General features: G+C 42.2%; 1 protein-coding gene across 1 annotated transcript in view; it reads right to left on the bottom strand.

Moving 5' to 3' along the window:
* The window catches only part of ATM (ATM serine/threonine kinase), a 299,675-nt gene that overhangs the window by 259,122 nt on the left and 21,271 nt on the right, over positions 1–19,282 (bottom strand). Inside the window, exons 5-8 of the mRNA XM_077483959.1 lie at positions 16,104–16,268; positions 14,814–14,979; positions 11,199–11,437; positions 2,246–2,415 (exon numbers count right to left, since the gene is read on the bottom strand). Coding sequence (XP_077340085.1) covers positions 2,246–2,415; positions 11,199–11,437; positions 14,814–14,979; positions 16,104–16,268 — 740 coding nt within the window. The remainder of the gene's footprint in view (positions 1–2,245; positions 2,416–11,198; positions 11,438–14,813; positions 14,980–16,103; positions 16,269–19,282) is intronic.

The following is a 19,282-nucleotide window of genomic DNA, read 5'->3' as shown; positions in this document are numbered from 1 at the left end:
TGTGTGTGTGTGTGTGTGTGTGTGTGTGTGTGTGTGTGGGGGGGGGGGGGGGGGGGGGATGACCTGTTTTCATATTACTGGGTTTAGTAACACTTTAAAAATCAAGATTTATGAATGCAACCTCCACAGCGCACTTGTGTTGCAGTACACCACAATGTATGCTTTTGATTGTGCGCTGCATTACCAAAAATACAGCAGATTAAATTTTACTGCTGTTTTGGCTTAGGCAGCAAGATCAAATGAATGGGCCACTCTAATCGAATGCATACGTGTTAAAAATCCCCCACAATTGATAACCACTCTCCTACTTAGAGTAAAAAAAAAAAAAAAAACAAACACACACACACACCTACCAAAGTGCCCTTACAATACTGACCATGTTGTTATCAAGATAGTAATTAAAAACACCTTCAAATCTGCTAATGCGTCTATAAGGCCATAAGCCAAAGGCCATATAGTAATCTTCAGATTTATGCATAAAAATAACACTTCTAAGGGTTCTTTCACACAGGGCGGATCAGTTCTGATCCGCCCCGTGGATATCCGTTTGCTCAGCGGGGATCACTCCGCCGATCCCCGCTGAGCAGGGAGATGACAGGTACGTCTCTGCATACTGCGCAGGGACGGACCTGTCACAGCGCCGCTCTCCACTATGGGAGATCGGATGACGACGGACCGCAGTGCCCGTCGTCACCCGATCCGATCCGCAGACGGATGGAAAAATAGCTTTTTCCTCCGTTACACTTTTTCGGATCAGCGCGGGTCGGATGTCAGCGGACATTTCACCGCTGACATCCGACGCTCCATAGAGCTCTATGGAGCACCCGTTCAGGTCCGCCTGAAAAACTGACAGGCGGGCCTGAACGGGACGTCAGTGTGAAAGGAGCCTAAGTAATAAAAGGAAGCAACCCATGATCGTAAAGACAAATACAAGTTTTGAAATACTTTTCTCTGTAAAGACAAAGTTGTGAAATAATTTATGAGTATAATATCATTGTCAAGCCTAGGTTCACACTAGAATGTGGTGCGGGAAACCCACAATCTGTGAGTTGTTTCCTGCACCGCATTCAAAGCGTACTGCTTTCAGTGCAATCTTAAGGACATCCCAAATGCAGTACGCTTACAGTACAAAACTACCATGTGATCCGGTTGCAGTGCGATTCCAAATGGCATGGCTGTGTAATGTGACCCCATTCAAAATGAATGACCTCAAATCACACCAAACTGAATCACATGTAAATTGAACAGGAATGCGGTGCGGTGCGGTTCCTGTGTGATTCATAGTGTGAACGGAGGCTAAATGAAATGCATAATCACCTATCCTCTTATACCTTTTGAGTGAACTAAACGTCTAAGTTTTGTTCATGCACTATCACAACAGTGGGGTGATGTTCTAAAACTTCAGTCACAGGTCCCAAAACAGGAATCTATGGTCAGTAAGTAATAAAGTTAACAATACTTTGCTGACCAGCAGAGTATCCTACTGTAGCAATGTAGTCAATGTTCAGATTGGATGGTTTTTCTGACGGAATTTCACTCAAGCTTGGCTTGCATACACACGGTCACACAAAAGTTCCCTGAACTTTCGACCATCAAGAACACGGTGACGTACAACACTATGACAAGCCGAGAAAATTAAGTTCAATGCTTCCGAGCATGCTTCGAATTGTTTCCGAGCATGCGTAGGAATTTTGCGTGTTGGAATTTGTACAGACGATCAGAACTTTTTCCGACCGAAAAATTGAGAACATGCTCTCAATCTTTTGCTGGCGAAACATCGCCAGCAACAGTCCGATGAAGCATACACACGGTCGCATTTTCCTACCAAAAGCTCTCATTGGACTTTTGCTGGCGGAATTTCCGATCGTGTGTACGGGGCATTAGAGACATTGCTTCCCTTTCGGTCTCAGTGACAAGTTTTAGACAGGAAGTGAAGGAAACACTGCATCAAGGACACAGGTAGAAACAGAAAAAGTTGGCAAGGGGTTTAGCATATTTTACTAAAAATATAATTTTTTTTGCTGTCAAAAGCTCCCCACACTTCTTGTCTGATGAAACACTGTTGGTAGAATGGGAGGGGAGCTGAAATCTCTCCAACAAAGCCTGGATTGCAGCAAACCCCATTAGGGGTTCTAACCCTTACCCAAATATTAAGCATAACATATTTAACATATAACTGGCAGACAAACACTTAGCCTATAGTAAATAAGAAGTGTATGTTAAATGTATTTTGGAAGGCAATTACCTGATGACAAATGTCCGCCATCAATTCCACCAAATTCTCTTTGACTGCAATATTCCGAGATCCTGAAGAGTATTTTCCTCTGCTGCCGATCTGACTAATCTCATTCACCATAGCATCGTATAGATTGTACACGTTTCTCTGCCACTTCTCAGGTTCAAATGCATAAGCACCTGAAAAAAAAGTTCAGGCCCAATTAGACATTATATCTTGGAGAGCATCATGTGGGTGAATTCTAAAGAGAAAATTGCAGCAATGTAGTTTTACACAACAAATGTTCCATAACCCCACAGCAGGGGCCCATAGTATTGCTGTCTGCATAAGCTATTACATCTTAGAATATGAACACTTCTAAGGATGTAAAAGTCTACCACAGACCACCATATGGATTTACTGAAATGGTGCAAGAAAAACCACCATGATCTGAGAGAGGTTTCTTATGTTGAACAAACATAAATAAGGTCAGAAGTGCCACTGTTTTGAGTTTCCCATAAAACAACATGCTAGAAAAATGCTCTCAGTTACAATAAGTGGTACCATGAAACTTCTTTTAACAGTAGAATTAAAGTGGTAAGATCCCTCCCCATTTTTCTCTTGGCGTCAAGAAAACTTGTCAGAAGTGATTCATGCTGATAGCAGAGGAATGAAGCAGCAGATAGAAATTACACTTGGTACTCTTAACTGAGACAAGTACACACTATAGAGGGATATGCTTTGTTCATATTTCATGTCTGAAGTTTACAATCACTTTAACCACTTCAGCCCCAGAAGGTTTTACCCCCTAATAACCAGGTAATTTTTTGTAATACAGCACTGCATTACTTTAACTGACAATTGCACTGCCGTATCAATAAAATTGACGTCCATTTTTGTCCCACAAATAGAGCTTTCTTTTGGTGGCATTTGATCACCGCTACAGTTTTTATTTTCTGCGCTATAAACAAAAAAGGACAATTTTGGGAGAAAAAAAAAAACATAATATTTTTTACTTTCTGCTATAAAACATATCCAATAAAAAAAATATAAAAGAAACGGCTACATATTTTTTGTAAAAAAATAAATAAATAAATCCTAATAAGCATATATTGATTGGCTTGTGCAAAAGTTATAGCTGAAAGGAAATAGTAGGTATTGTGGATGACCACCCTTCTTGTAGGTACACCAAGAGGGCCCTCATTCTTTTATAGCTGCAGATTTAAGCTATCTTGTATACTGAAATGGCCGAGCATATCAGTCACAATGGTTTGGGCATATTACTACAATAGCGTTTTCAAAATAGGGAATATATTTATGGCATTTATTTTTATTTTTTTTAAACTTGTAATGGTGGTAATCAGGTACTTTTAGTGGGACTGCGACATTTCAGTGGACAGATCGGACACCTAGCTGACACTTTTGATACTTTTTTGGGAACCAATGACAACATTACAGTGATCAGTGCTAAAAATATGCACGGACATTGTCGCTGGCAGGGAAGGGGTTAACATCAGGAGCGATCAAAGGAGTTAACAGTGTTCCCTCAGTGGGTGGGCTCACTGCATGGACACTCTGATCTGTGTTTCTGATTAGCAGGAACACTAGATCACAGTGTCCATGCCTGACAGCACGGTGGTCTGCTTGTTTACATCGGCAGACTGCCGTTCTGTCTCTGCAGGGAGCAATTGCAAGCCAATCAGCAAGTGATTCGCAGCTCCAGCGACACGTGTAAGTGCCCCCCCAGTGGCCATTGACAAGATCACGTACGGGTACCTGATTTTGCCTAATAAAGATTATAATGCTTTTACAGCAATCGTGTTTTTAAAGCGATGTTTTACATTTGAGTAATATATACTTTGTATAAAATGAAATTAATGTTGCATAAATAAATATTTAATAAATGACATAGAATTCCCAGAGCACCATGTGTCATCCAAAGAGCACAGCGGAGTGAGAGAGATGAGTCAGTGCCATGAACAAACAAAAGATTACAGGGACCGGGATGCACTGGATGCCTTCGCTGCCATTGTGCTTTTGCTGGGAGTCATGTGCATCCCTGTGCCTGGACTTAACAGGGTGGGTTCCCTCCAGGCATACCTGTCCTTAATCTATCCATTCTTATATGTGCTCCTTCTATGGAGGCTCTGAAAATTTTAAGTTAGGACTGCAGTATATATAAAGGTCCCTTGGCATGGGCACTGCGGATTTCTCATATATTTGCAAATGTGTGCAAAAAAAAAAAAAAAAAAAACACTAAATGTTTTTAACGTAAACTGTTAGCAAGGGTCAATTTGGTCGTTTTGCAGGATGGCTGGTTAGCATGCTGGGAAATCTTTTTGTTTGTTTGTGATGTGCACTGCCCTGCCTGCAAAGGCCAGTTAAAGGCTGGGGTGGTTGTTGCATTTTTTGTAGAGACAATTGCTTGAGCTATTGAGGTCTGTAAACAGAGTAAAAAGGGTCTGGAAAACACATAAAAAGAGGACTAAAAGGTTCACCCACCAGTTGACTCCAAGAAAGACTGAATTAATGTACTCATTGCAATATCTTTTTCTTGGAGTCCACTGAGGATAAAGGGAGTCTTTAACATTTGGGTTATACTGCTACCTACAGGAGGACTGGACACTGGCAGAGATGCAAACAAATTTTGGTCAGCCCAGAATAACCTCTTACTACCAGAATGCTTCTGCTTTGTGGCAAAGCAGTGCAGGGAGCAAGATCGTAGACAGCGAGACCAACAGTATGTGTCTCAATGGACTTCAAGAAAGATTTTACAGCGAGTACAAAAACTCTGTTATCTTTCTTGTTCATTGAGAGAACCAGGAAATCTTTTACCTTCACGAGGTTCGAAAGCCATCCAACTAAGCAGTGAGCAACGCAGCAAACAAAAGCCAATAGGACAGTGAAAACAACAAAGAACTGAGGACTGCCTGGAACTCAAAGAGCAGCTCAAACAACCGTGCACTCAAGCTGGCATTAGAAGAGACCAAAACATCTACCTGATAGAACTTAGAGCAGTGGTCCTCAACCCTGTCCTCAGCGCCCGCTAACAGGCCAGGTTTTATGTATTACCTTGGGGAGATGCAGACTAGAATACTGCAATCACTGAGCAGCAAATGATATCACCTGTGATGTATTTCAGTTATCTTGCAAACCTGGCCTGTTAGTGGGCCCTGGGGACAGGGTTGATGACCACTGACTTAGAGAACATATGAACAGTAGACCAGGTGGAAGCCTCGCAAAGCTAGGAAATGGTTGCTCACAGATCTAATAGAGTATGCCTTTCCATGAATGGGTAGAAGCTGACCCCAGAAATGATGAGATTGGACGCTTGTCTGCTTCAGCCCCCTAGGATCACCCTTGCAAGGTTTATTTGGGATGATAAAAAGTGAATGTCTTTCTGAAAGAAGAATAAGCTGGGAGATAATCTCACAGACCAAACCACATTCAGGCAATGAGAATTGTTTCTTTGGTGTGAACTGAAGCCGGACAGAAAAACTGACCTGCTTGAGGCAAATGGAAGAAACTACCTTAGGAAAAAAGTAACTGGCCATAACGCTACCTTCTCCCCCCAAAAAAACAAAAAAAAAAAAAAAAAAAAAAAAAAACCTTTAAAGGGATTCCAGGGTGGATAAAGCTGCCAGTTCAGACGCTAGCATCCCAGAGGTGATGAGTGAAAAAAATATAACCTTGTGGATGAGAGTGAAAAAAGTAATGTGTCTAATGAGATCAAACAGCAGTTTTTGAAGTGTGCAGAGAACCAGATGCAGTACACCCAAAACAAATAGGGGGTGCAGGATGGTTCAATGCTGCAAACACATCTAAACTGCCTGATGCTTGAGGATGTGGAACGGGAGACGAAGATTAGACAATGACCAAGCCTCCTGCACTGACAAAAAGTCAGATCAGATGATGCTCCAGCCTGGCTTTCCAGCACTGCAGGGGCAACCAATCAGCTGAACTTCCAGATTGTTAACAAGACTCCCCCTATGTACGGTTCTCCTGGATGGACAAGGACTATTCCCCAGTCTGACAGGCCAACATTTATCACAAGTATCTTACAGAAGTAAGGAATGAAGGGCTTCCCCCGATTCCAGATCCAGAACCCCTAAAGCCAGGGACAACCTGGTCCACGGAGTGTTGTATTGTAGAGGTCTGGTACAGGCCGTCAGGGAATCGCACAGGAACACACTGTGCATTCATGTGCAAGTCACATGCAGTTCTGTGCAGTGCAATTTCAGGCTATTCATTTTGAATAGGCTGAAATCGCACCACGCTGCACCAAAAGTAGTGCATGCACTACTTTTGGAAAATCACTGCAACCAAACTGATGTGGGCATACACACACTGCATTTGCGACCTGAATTCGGGGTGTTATTAACTGAATATTGGCACCTGATGCAGGGTGCAACTACAGTGCATTTTAAACTCAGTGTTGGAAACTAACACGAAATGCTAGTGTGAAAGGGCCCTTAAACTGGGCAAACAGGACTTCTTTGAAGGAGGCCAACATCAGGCCCAGGGACTCTGGTCTCGGTATAGGAGACTAGAGCTATTTCTGAAGGTTCAGGATCCACCCAAACCAATGTAATGTCTGCAAGACAAAGCCACACTGTGCGACAATGCTGACCAACTGTTCCCTAAACAGGTGGTCATTAAAGTATTTCACAATGAAGATGCCACAAGAGCCAATAGTGGGGTTAGCACCTTGGGAAAATATGCATGCAGACAAAAGGCCTAAGGCCTGCCAACTGGTAGTGCAGATGCCCAGAGTAAAATACAGGAAACTATGAGCTAGAAAGATGGGAGCAAACAGGTACACATCCTTATTGTCAACAGAAATCAAATTCCTCCGGTGAAGGGAGGTGGTGACAGATCTGGTGAATTCCATGCAGAATTTCTGGGTTCAAATGAAGATGTACAGAGCTTTGAGATCCTAGAGAGGGCAGATTGTCACACTTTGGTTTGGGAACAGTAAACCAGCTGGAGTAAAACTACTGAAACCATTTGCAAACAGGAACTGGGCAATAAATTGATAGTTCAGAAGACCAGAGAGGGCTTGATGGGAGATCTGTTAACCTGGGCAGTGACACAGGAAGGTTAGGTGAAAAACAGAAGAGGGGGCAGGTACCAAAATACCAGTTGGTTTGTAGCCATAGGATACCACCTTCTACACCCAAATGTTAGAGATAGGGCTTTTCCGATTATCGGTAAGGCCGATACTTACTTTTTTTGAAGCAGCGGGCACAAAACGTACCCAATATTAACGATATTGCTTCAAGGGGTTTTACCGGAGTGATGCCTGCAGCTGCAGGTACAGTTCTTTAGCGCGGATGGTCAGCTTTATTGTAATAACTGATGCAGCTCAGCAGCCGCTCGTCTTATTACAAGCAGCGGGAGGGGATGCCCCCCCCACCTTCTGCCGCTTGCCTGGGCTCTCTCTTCTCACCAGAAGGTCTGAGCAACCTCGGATCTAGTAACCCGGAAGCGATGTCATGACATCACTTCCCGCATTACTGGCATCTTAAAGCCGCCAGTTTAAAAAAAATATATAGTATTCAAAAACGCTGATCTTTACATTTTGAATACTTTCAAGTGCAGAGAAGGGGATTGGGGTCTTATAGACCGACGACCCCTCCATAAAGAGTACCTGTCATGCCCTTTTACTATCACAAGGGATGTTTACATTTCTTGTGATAGCAATAACAGTGATTAAAAAAATAAAAATAAAAAAAAAGTATACTTTTTTTTTTTTTTTTTTTTAAACTTACAGAATATCGGCACACAATATCGGCTATCAGCCTGAGAGGTGGCGGAAATATTGGTATCGTATTGACACCAAAAAAACTATATCAGTCAATCCCTAGTTAGAGGTGCAAGATGTCCGAGAGTTTACGAAAGAGTTCCATCCCCCCCCCCCTACCACCACTCTGAAACATAGGGGCACACCTTCATGCACAGACAAACTTGTCTGAAGATTCGGCGGACTTTAAACACCAGAATTTTTGTGCAGACTGGGAACCAGGGACGCAGAAAGTCTTGAATAGAAGATCAAGGGGGTTGACAATCAGAGAGGGGGGAAAACTTTGTAGTCTGCCCTTTAGGCTTCTTCCACTGAGAAAGATGGATAACCATGCCAACAGCAGCATCAGCACTTTAACCAAAGTGCCTTATGCATATTATATACATATACATATATATATATATATATATATATATATATATATATATATATATATATATATATATATATACACACACATATATACACATATATACACATATATACACACACATATATACAACACACAACATGAGGAACCTGCAATAGACAAGGCAGGTGGCTTACCAGCAGGCAAGCAGACAAACTGACTCTAGCATCATGAGAAGAGCTTTGATTAAGATTTTTTTTTTTTTTTTTTTTTAAAGTGCTAGTAAAATATTGTTTACCGTATATACTCGAGTATAGGTCGATCCGAATATAAGCCGAGGCCCCTAATTTAACAAAAAAAAAATGGGAAAACGTATTGACTCGTGTATAAGCCGAGGGTGAGACATGCCTGTCCATCCCTGTGTGTCCGTCCATCCCTGTGTGTCCGTCCTACCTGTGTCCTGTGCCTTTGTCCTTCTGCAGCGATCTGCATGTAAAAACATGCCAGGATCGCCGCACCTCTTCTCGTCTGTGACAGACGGCGGCCATTCCACTGTTCAAAAGCCGCGCCTCCGTCTGTGATAGGCGGAACACTCAATTTCCCAGCAGTCAGTGGTCCGCCTTTCACGGACATCCTCTCATCCTCGTCCGTAGTATGAGGATGAGCGGATGTCCGTGATAGGCGGACCACTGACTGGTGGGAAATTGAGTGTTCCGCCTATCACAGACAGGGAGGCGCGGCTTTTGAATAGTGGAATGGCCGCCGTCTGTCTGTACGACACGCTGATCGTGTAGGCAGACGGCGGTGACTCGAGTATAAGCCGAGGGGGGCACTTTCAGCCCTAAAAAAGGGGCTGAAAATCTCGGCTTATACTCGAGTATATACTGTAGTTGTTTAACACAGCAGAGCTGAAGAAGAGATGCCCTTCCTCCTAGGACACAAAAAAAAAAAACTGAAGGATACCGGTAGTTGGAGTGGTAATCTTAGGCTGGCCTACAGATTTTTTTATGCGCCAGGTTAAAACTTTTTATGCCCTTGAATGTATGAGAAAGAAATATTAATCAGAAAAATGTTACTCAATTCCCTATTTACCATACTAAAAAACAAATGAACAAAATATTAACTACCAATATAAAATCCACGTACAAATAAAACTTTCATACGGATGTCATTTCTGACAAAATATTCCTGCTGAAGGTCAAATAACTAAATTCTCTCTCTCTTACTCAGGTCAAACTGTGAAGGGGAGGAGTCAGCAATCTTGGCATCAGTCCCAAAACCGTGCAAAAATATAGAAAGCAGGTATGTTTAGTATGTAAAAAACTATATAGAAATCGCATATGTTTAGTATGTATGGCCCTATCATTATACATTATAAACCATTTTTACTATAGGCTAAAGAAGGTTTACAGAATATTGACTTAGAAAATAAGTATAGTCAAACCTTTTTTTGATCATACTTCTCTTCTGAGTCACAGGAGTGAGCTTACTTCAGCTCTCCTAAAACCTAAAATCAGCTGACAACGGGCTAAAGCTTGCTGTCAGCTGACATCACAAAGCCACTCCAGGCACTGGAAGGATCCCAACCAGGTTGTCAGGATCCACTCAGATGCCTGATCAGCAGCTGGCTCTGCCTCTCAGCATGCCACTGAGAGCTGGAGGTAAGCCACTGCCCCCACCCTGCAGGTGACTGACTGAAAAATGAGTAATAAGTAGGTATACACCGAAATTTTGTCCGCCAAAACATATTGGCCGAAAATGCCCTTTTCGACAATTTGCCAAAAGAGAAAAACGGCTGATAATGAAGCAGAAAATGGGGCGCGGCCTGGGCGGGTCTCCGCCCCCCCACCCCCTGGTGCCGCCCATCATGGGGGTGTCCTATAGTGCAGGAGAGCCACCTCCGCCGCCTGTTTGATCACAGCGCCGGGAACATCACAGCTTTCATTTCAATAGCTGTGTTCCCGGCCGCACGCCGTCACATACAGCCCCTCCCCCTTGTCCGGGCACTTTGATAGACAGATCACCCGCAGGATTGGACGGGTGATCCGTCTATCAAAGTGCCCGGACAAGGCTGTATGTGACGGCACGCGGCCGGGAACACACAGCTATTGAAATGAAAGTTGTGATGTTCCCGGCGCTGTGATCAAACAGGTGGCGGAGGTGGCTCTCCTCTCTTCCCTTCACAGGCTGGCTGCAATAGGGGAAACACTCTGGCTGCAATAGGGGGGACACTGGCTGGCTGCATCTGACGGGCACTGGTGAGGCTGCATTGACCTCTTGTACCACGTCCCCAGTCTCTGACCATCTCCTGTACCACGTCCCCAGTCTCTGACCATCTCCTGTACCACGTCCCCAGTCTCTGACCATCTCCTGTACCACGTCCCCAGTCTCTGACCATCTCCTGTACCACGTCCCCTGTCTCTGACCATCTCCTGTACCATGTCCCCAATCTCTGAACATCTCCAGTATAAAAATATATTTTTTTAAATATGTTTCGGTATCGGTTTTCGGGCCTAGTGTATTTTTCATTTTCGGTATCGGTTTCGGCACCAAGAAACCCATTCTGTGCACCCCTAGTAATAAGTAATCATGTGATCACTCTGTTCTTGGGCTTAGATAGAGCTGGTGGGAGATAATTTCAGCATCAGACAGATGCTGCAGCATGGAGGTATGTAGATTTTTGTTTTTTGTAAAACCTCAAACTTTCCTTTGAATGAAATTTATAAGGGTTTTAATAAAAGGCAACTGATTTACTTTTATCAGCTTTATAAATGTAATGTGCAATAAGTACATTTAGAAGAATGTATTTTGTATAGAGGTTATTTCAGCACCTTCTTCTGTAGTCTTAGCTCCTTTTGGATGATGAATGTGCAGCATTAGTCGGAAAAACTCCACAATCTCATCTTTCAGAGCATCTTTCGGTCTGTGCTGGATCCACAACTTCAGTACAGTAGGGAAGATCTCTTCTCCTAACTTACACACCCGCATGCGGCAGTTTACACATGTGGTGGAAAGAAAGACATTAAGAGCAGCGAGAATCTGATCCAACCCTGGAAGGTTCTTCTCCTCTCTGAAATAAAATAGAACATTTTCCTTATCAGTTAGTAGACCTTCACAGAGTACAAATAATGCAAATCGGATAATTTCTGTACCTCTCAGAGAGCTGAAGAAACTACATTCATACAATAAAAGTGCAGTACTGGGACCACACAAACACACACATACACAGCGGGTATAGAAAAGAATAGCCCCCCCTTTAAGTTAATCATATTTTGTTGCTTTTCAGCCTGAAATGAAGACAACATTTTTGTTTTATCCAGCTGCATTTACATGTAACATATAACAAGATTTAACACCAATATTTCAGGAAGAAAATTTTAAAATGAAAAAACAGAATCACTGAGTTGGTAAAAGAATCATCCCACTCCTCATCCCACTCCTAAAAATGACTTGTAAACTCAAATCAGGTGTAGATAATCACCTTCTCCATGGAACACACAGCCATTTGACTTTCAACTGTGATCAGCTGTGGTCATTTTGATTAGCTCAGCACAAACAAAAACAAAAACAGCTTTCCTGGAGCATTTCAGTCCCTGGTAGTGAAACTGAAACAAAACAATCAACTATGGGTGGAAAAGCACTGTCACCGAGATCAAGTGGACAGGAAAATCAGGAGATAGATGAAAAAAAGAATTAAAAGGCTTTGTCAATGCCTAGAAGCACAGCAAAGTCTAGAAGTCTAGTATTAAGAAGTGGAATGGAATTTGGTACAACACAGACCATCCCTGGGTCAGGACGTTGCTCCAAATGGGATGAAAGAGCTAGGAGGCAACTGGTCAGGCTACTAAGAGTCCTACAGCAACTCTGAAGCAGTTACAGGAATAAATGACCATTGTGCACATGTAACAATATCACAAATTCTCCAAAATGTGGCTTGCATCGGAGGGGTTGCAAAAAAAAAAAAAAAAAAGGCCACGTGCAGTCACGACTGAACTTGGCCAAAACGCACCTTAAAGATTCTGAGGCCACATGGAAAAAGGTGTTATGGTCAGGTGACAGTCAGGAAGGAAAGAGGGGAAAGTGCCAGGGAGGCCGATCCTGGGCTAGAGAATCCCAATAAGAACCCTCTATTGAGTGACATTAGTGAAACCAGTCAGGGACCAGCACTGCAGGAGCTGAGGGACTCTACTAGCTGCCAGGGGAAGAACTCCTCCAGTGAGAGTGGGGGGGAAACTAAGGGAAAGGATAGACAGTTTCTGGTGGTAGGGGACTCAATTCTTAGAAGGTCAGAGAAGGCATACTGTCACAAAGACCTGAAGCGCCAAACTGCATGCTGTCTACCAGGCACTTGGGTTTGGCATATCACGGATCTGGTGGACAGGTTACAGGAAGGGGCTGGGGAAGACCCGGCTGTGATGATGCATGTTGGCACCAATGACAAAGTCAGAGGCAGATGGAGTGTCCTAAAGAACGATTTTAGGGACTTTGGAGCTAAATTGAGGAAAAGGACCTCCAAGGTAGTATTCTCAGGAATACTATCGGTACAACGAGCCACACTAGAAAGGCAGAGGAAGATTAGGGAAGTAAACAAGTGGCCGAGGAGCTGGTGTAGTAAAGAGGGAGTTCAGGTTCCTGGAGGACTGGGCCGACTTCTCAGTCAGTCACTAGTACTATAGAAGGGACAGACTGCACTTAAATGAGGACAGAGCAGATGCGCTGGGAGTAAAGGTGGCCAAAATGGTTAGAGGGGTTTTTAAACTAGGCGACAGGGGGGAGGGTCCAGAGGTAGAGATAGCGTGGAAAATAGTCAAGAGGGTAGTATTGGGGGCTTAGTGATAGGTTGACTAAAGCACATAAGCCCAAGGTAAGTATAGTAACAAGTCCTAGTTGCAAACTCTGAACACCCAACAAGGGGATAGTATGCGACTGGTCTAAACTATGTGGCATGTTCACCAATGCCAGGAGCCTGGCGGACAAGATGGGTGAACCAGAGATACTGTTATATGAGGAGGATTCGGATTTTGTTGGAATTTCAGAGAAATGGTTCAACAGCTCATGATTGGCTGGCAATCATTCAAGGGTATACCCATTATCGCAGGGATAGAGCGGGTAAAAAGGGGGGAGGGTTATGCCGGTATATAGTCAAAAATTTAACTTGGATGCCATAATACACACCATGTTTGGAGGTCAAATGGCACTGCACATCACCCCAAAAACACCTCAATACCATCAGTGAAATTTGGTGGTGGGAAAATCATGGTGTGGGGCTGTTTTTCAGCATATGATACTGGCAAACTTCATATCATTGAAGGAAGGATGAATGGAAAAAATGTACAAAGACATTCTTAATAAAAATCCGCTGCCATCTACCAGGATGAAGAAGATAAAATGAGGGTTGACATTTCAGCAAGACAAAGATCCCAAACACAAAGCCAAGGATACTCTCAACTGGTTTCAAAGGAAGAAAATAAAGCTGCTAGAATAGCCCAGCCAATCACCTGACTTGAATCCAATAGAAAAATCTATGGAAAGAACTAAAAAAAAAAAAAAAATCTGAGTTCATAGAAGAGGCCCACTGAACCTTCAAGATTTGAACACTATGTAAGAATGGGTCAAAATCACACCTGAGCATTTCATACGACTAGTTTCACTATACAGGAGCCGTCTTGAAGATGTCATTACCAACAAAGGATTTTGTAAAAAGTATTAAATAAATTTCAGTTAGCGTGTTCAATACTTTTTCACTGTGTCATTCCATTTTATTACAAATAACCTAATAGCTGAACTCATTTGTTTTGGTTTCTTTGTTTGTATGGATTGCAGGGGATGTTGCTAACATGTGGTAAAAATTTCACATCAATAGCACCTTTAAAAATCTATTTGCCTAGAAAAATGGTGACGTGTACAATTATTATTTTACCTGCTGTACAAATTGTACAGTTCCATCAGTCCCTTCCCTCAAGGAGCTTACAATCTAAAAGGCCCCTAACTCACATTCATACATACGCATACGAGGGCCCATTTAGAGTCCAATAAACCTACCAGCATGTTTACAGAGTTTTTGGAGGAAACCAACGCAGGCCCAGGGAGAACATGCAAACCCCAGGCATGTAGTGCCGTGGCTGGGATTTCAAACTGATGACCCTAGTACTACCAGGTAGAAGTGCTCAACACTTAGCCACATTGCTGTCCATATTCTATTAATACTTCCTCCAACCCAAATAACTAAAAAGGTCCCTACCAAGGTGACCTAATGTCAAGTCTGCAGGAGACTGTACCATTGAGAGTAGTTGCAATGCTTTCCAGGCTTCAATGCATTCATACCAGATCGATTAAGAATTCCCCCATGGACAACAGTAAGCTTGGTCATAAGTCAATCTCCTAACTGGCTGATAAATTTTAATCTTATGTTTTTTGGCCTTCTTTAAACAGGATACAATAGTTACCTGGCTCTGGTCATCACACTGGAAAAGAAACAGAAGAACTTGGCATGGAGGCCCTCAAACTGCAGACAGCATCCCCTGGTGAGGGTGTGAATAATGCGAGCCACTAGCAATCTATTTATCGCACTGTTTGGTTTCAAGTACAGGTTGCAGTAAATGTTTAATAACTCTGAAAAAAAAAAAAAAAAGGATTTGAGATAAAAAAAAAAAAGTCTATCACATAAGGATAACATCTAATGAGAATGTATCAGAGAAGTTGAAAAGAAAATAAAACTTAAATTTCAGCTTACATTGACTTTAAATGAACCAAACTATTTCCATTACTAACTAATGTGGCCGCTGTGTGTGCTTTAACACTGAAGTAGCATTATGCAGAGCTCTGAAAGGTCTTCCGCTATTTTAGGAGAAGCCTTGTATTTATATTAATGAATACAAGGCTTGCTTTGATTGACTTTGGTGGGGAGGTGGACGGATGACAATTTCCACCTCAACCAGAAAAAGCCTTCTATTGAGAGAGATTATATATATATATATATATATATATAAATAAAAAGGGAAGAAGAAGAAGAAGAAGAAGAAGAAGAGGGAAGGCTTCTTCTTAATGGCAGAGAAAGTCAAGGTAAAATCAGGAATTCTAGTTTAACTCTAGAGATTGGATTTCTTATTTAGTGCCTACTGTAATGCAGAATAGAGGGACTTAAAGTGGAAGTCCATGTTAAAACTAAAATCCCTGCATCTATAGCCACCAACATTCTAACACTAACCTATCTAGTCCTGTAAAGAAAAAAAATGAGTATACTTACCTTTTCTGAAACCGATCCGACCCGATCTCCAGCGGCGGGAGCTCTGACTACACATCCGACAGCGGCTGTGAAATGAATAGGGAGGGATGTCACTCATAGAGTTACTATGGGTCTTCTGTTGTCGAACGTGTCTTCTGCACTCGCCTCCACAGTGAAGCCACGGCTGACAGCTCAGCGTGGCATCAGAGCTTCCGCCACTGGAGATCGGGACAGATAGCCTGCAGAAAAGGTATGTATACTGATTTTTTTCTTTACAGGGCTGGATAGGTTAGTGTTAGAATGTTGGTGACTATAGATGCAGGGATTTTAGTTTTAGCAGTTTTCCACTTTAATGGCATCATGTTAAGCGAATTCTGTGATGTAATGAATAAAATATCTAACATATCGTATTCCAGGAGGGCTACAGTGGGAACAGTAGACTTCTAAGCTTTTTTTTTTTTATAAAGACAGATGCACTTTTCAGTGAACAACTCGACCACCACTTACTTACCTTCCCATTGCTTTGCAGTAATCTCACACCAGTACTTGCGCACAGTTAGGATATCTTTTAAGAGGATACTGCTGTAGTCAGCACCATAAGCAGCGCATGTTGTGGGGTCCTTTATTGTGTCACTTACATGGAGTAGAAGTTCTGTACATTTTAACCGTGGAGCTCCTGCAGAAACCAGAACAAAAGAATGGATCAAGAGCAGAAGGCATCTTCTACAATTTTTGTTATATTCAGCAGTTTAAAAGTGCAATTCCTCTTTTGCAGCCTAATTGAGACAACGCCTACTTAAAATTTGCCCCCCCCGTAAAGCATAACTTTAAAATAATATTTAACAATTGCAGCTTTCCTTTTTTATAGTGGTTGTAAAGTCACTACTGACAAATCCTGTAATCCTCTCTTACTGGATGATATAATGCGCAGTAACTGTTTTTTTTTTTTTTTTTTGTTTTTAATTATTGCTCAAAATACCTAATTTGCAGCGCCACTGGGCGCTCACGTGACCTGCCAGCACTCTCCATCCCAGCTCTGAGCACTATAGTGGGAGGGGCCGAGATTCCCCACTGACATCAGCTGGAAGGGGTCACATAAGCATCTAGTGAAGCTATAAAGGAAGTATTTTGTGCAATAATAAAAAATAAATAAAAAACGGTTACTGCACAATATATCATCCTCTGAGAGGGGATTATAGGATTTGTCAGTAGTAATGTTACAGACTTCCAAGCCGACAGGCAGGGAGGGAGGGAGGGGGAGAGAGGAGACCAGCATGCTGATGGAGCCACGTAACCTGACCACAGTAATCAAGGATCAGCAGCCATGATTACTGTGGTCAGCACACTAAGGGGAACACAGGAACAGACAGGATCAACCAAGTTTTTTAGAACCTAGAGAGGGGCAAATGACACAGCACAAGCACTATTCTGTGTATCATGCTTTAACCACTTCCCAACCAGCGCACGATGATGTACGTCGACAGAATAGCACGGGCAGGCAAATGGGCATACAGGTACGTCCATTTGAAATTGCCGCCGTGCCATTGCATGCACGGGGCCGGCGGACTCCATCGTCATGGGGATACCCGCGATCGTCTCACGGGGAGATGCGGAAATCAACAGCATCTCCCCATTCTGCCTAGCAACAAGTGCCCCCCACAGTTAGTAACACGCCCCTAGGACACACTTAACCCCTACATTGCTACCCCCTGGTTAACCCCTTCACTGCCAGTGTCATTTACACAGGAATCAGTGCATTTGTATAGCACTGATTGCTGTATAAATGACAATGGTCCCAAAAATGTGTCAAAAATGTCCGACGTGTCCAACATAATAATGCAGTCACAATAAAAAAATCGCAGATCACCGCCATTACTAGTAAAAAAAAAAAATATAGATATATTATTAATAAAAAAAGGCATGAAACTATCCCCCATTTTGTAAATGCTATACATTTTGCACAAACCAATCAATCGCTTATTGCTAATTTTTTACCAAAAATATGAAGAATACGTATCGGTCTAAGCTTAGGGGAAAAAAAATATTTTTTTTTAATATATTTTTGGGGGATATTTATTATAGCAAAAAGTAAAAAATAATGCGTTTTCTTCAAAATTGTCGTCTTTTTGTTTATATCGCAAAAAATAAAAACTGCAGGGGTGATCAAATACCACCAAAAGAAAGCTCTATTTGTGGGAAAAAAGAAGATCAATTTTGTTTGGGAGCCATGTTGCACGACCACGCAAATGTCAGTTAAAGCGATGCAGTGCCGAATCGCAAAAGCGACAATTTTGAAAAACGTTTTTTTTACATTTTGCTATAATAAATATCCCCCCCCCCAAAAAAAAAAAAAAAATATTATATATATATATATAAACATTTTTCCTCAGTTTAGGCCAATATGTATTCTTCTACATATTTATGGTAATAAAATAAATTGCGATAAGCGATCGATTGGTTTGCGCAAAAGTTATATCGCTTACAAAATGGGGGATAGTTTTATGCCATTTTTATTAATTTTTTTTTTATTAGTAATGGCAGTGATCAGCGATTTTTATCGTGACTGCGACATTATGGCAGACACATCGGACATTTTTGGGACCATTGTCATTTATACAGCAATCAGTGCTATACAAATGCACTGATTCCTGTGTAAATGACACTGGCAGTGAAGTGGTTAACCACTAGGTGGCAGTGTATGGGTTAAGTGAGCCCTGGGGAGTGTTTCTAACTGTGGGGGGCGTGGCTGTGTATGACACGTCACTGATGCCCGCAATCGGACTCACGGAGGTCCCAACCGGTGCGCACACGATGGCACAGCGGCAAATTTAAAAGGGACAAACCTGTACGCACCATTCTGCCGACGTACATTGGTGTGTGCCAGTCAGCATGTGGTTAAAAGATTTCTAAATTCTCCTTTAGTGTTAAGTGGTTGTAAACCCTTACATACATTTAGGTCCATATATATTTGGACACAGGCATGCTTTTCATACTTTTGGCTCTGTATGCCACCAGAATAAAATGAAAACGAAACAATCCAAATTAATTTGAAGTGCAGACTTGCAGCTTTAATTCAACGGGTTGAACATAAATTTCAAGTACAAATTTTAGGAACTGCAACCATTTTTATACACACATGCCCATGTCATCACACTGCCTTCACCATGTTTTACAGATTACATTGTGTGCTTTGGATTATGAGCTATACCAAGCCTTTTCTACACTTTTTTCTTCCCGTCATTCTGGTACAGATTAACCTTAGTTTCATCCGTCCAAAGAATGCTTTTCCAGAACTGGTCTAGCTTTTTTAGATGCTTTTTGGCAAAGTTGTACCTGGCTTTTCTATTCTTCAAGCTTATGAATGGTTTGCACCTTGTGGTGAACCCTCTGTATTTGCTCTTGTGAAGTCTTCTCTTGATTGTAGACTTTGACAAGGATACGCCCAACTCCTGGAGAATGTCCTTCGCTTGTCTGGATAATGTGAAGTGTTTTTTCTTTACCATAGAGGATCCTGCGATCACCCACCGCTGTTGTCTTACATGGATGCCCAGCCCTTTAAATGTTGCTGCCTGTGTCCAAATATATATGGACCTAACTGTCCCAGTGAAGTCCAGAATTTATACAGCTTGTCTGAGTTTAGAAAAAAGGTGCAGAGAGCTGATGTTACACTTTACAGAGCTCAGTGAGGAG

Source organism: Lithobates pipiens, unplaced genomic scaffold (assembly GCF_037356315.1).
Source record: "Lithobates pipiens isolate NorthernLeopardFrog02 unplaced genomic scaffold, aLitPip1_a1.2 Scaffold_16, whole genome shotgun sequence".
Classification (NCBI taxonomy): Eukaryota; Metazoa; Chordata; class Amphibia; order Anura; family Ranidae; genus Lithobates; species Lithobates pipiens.
Note: the sequence above shows the minus strand (reverse complement) of the source record. Positions and strands in the feature narration are given on the sequence as shown.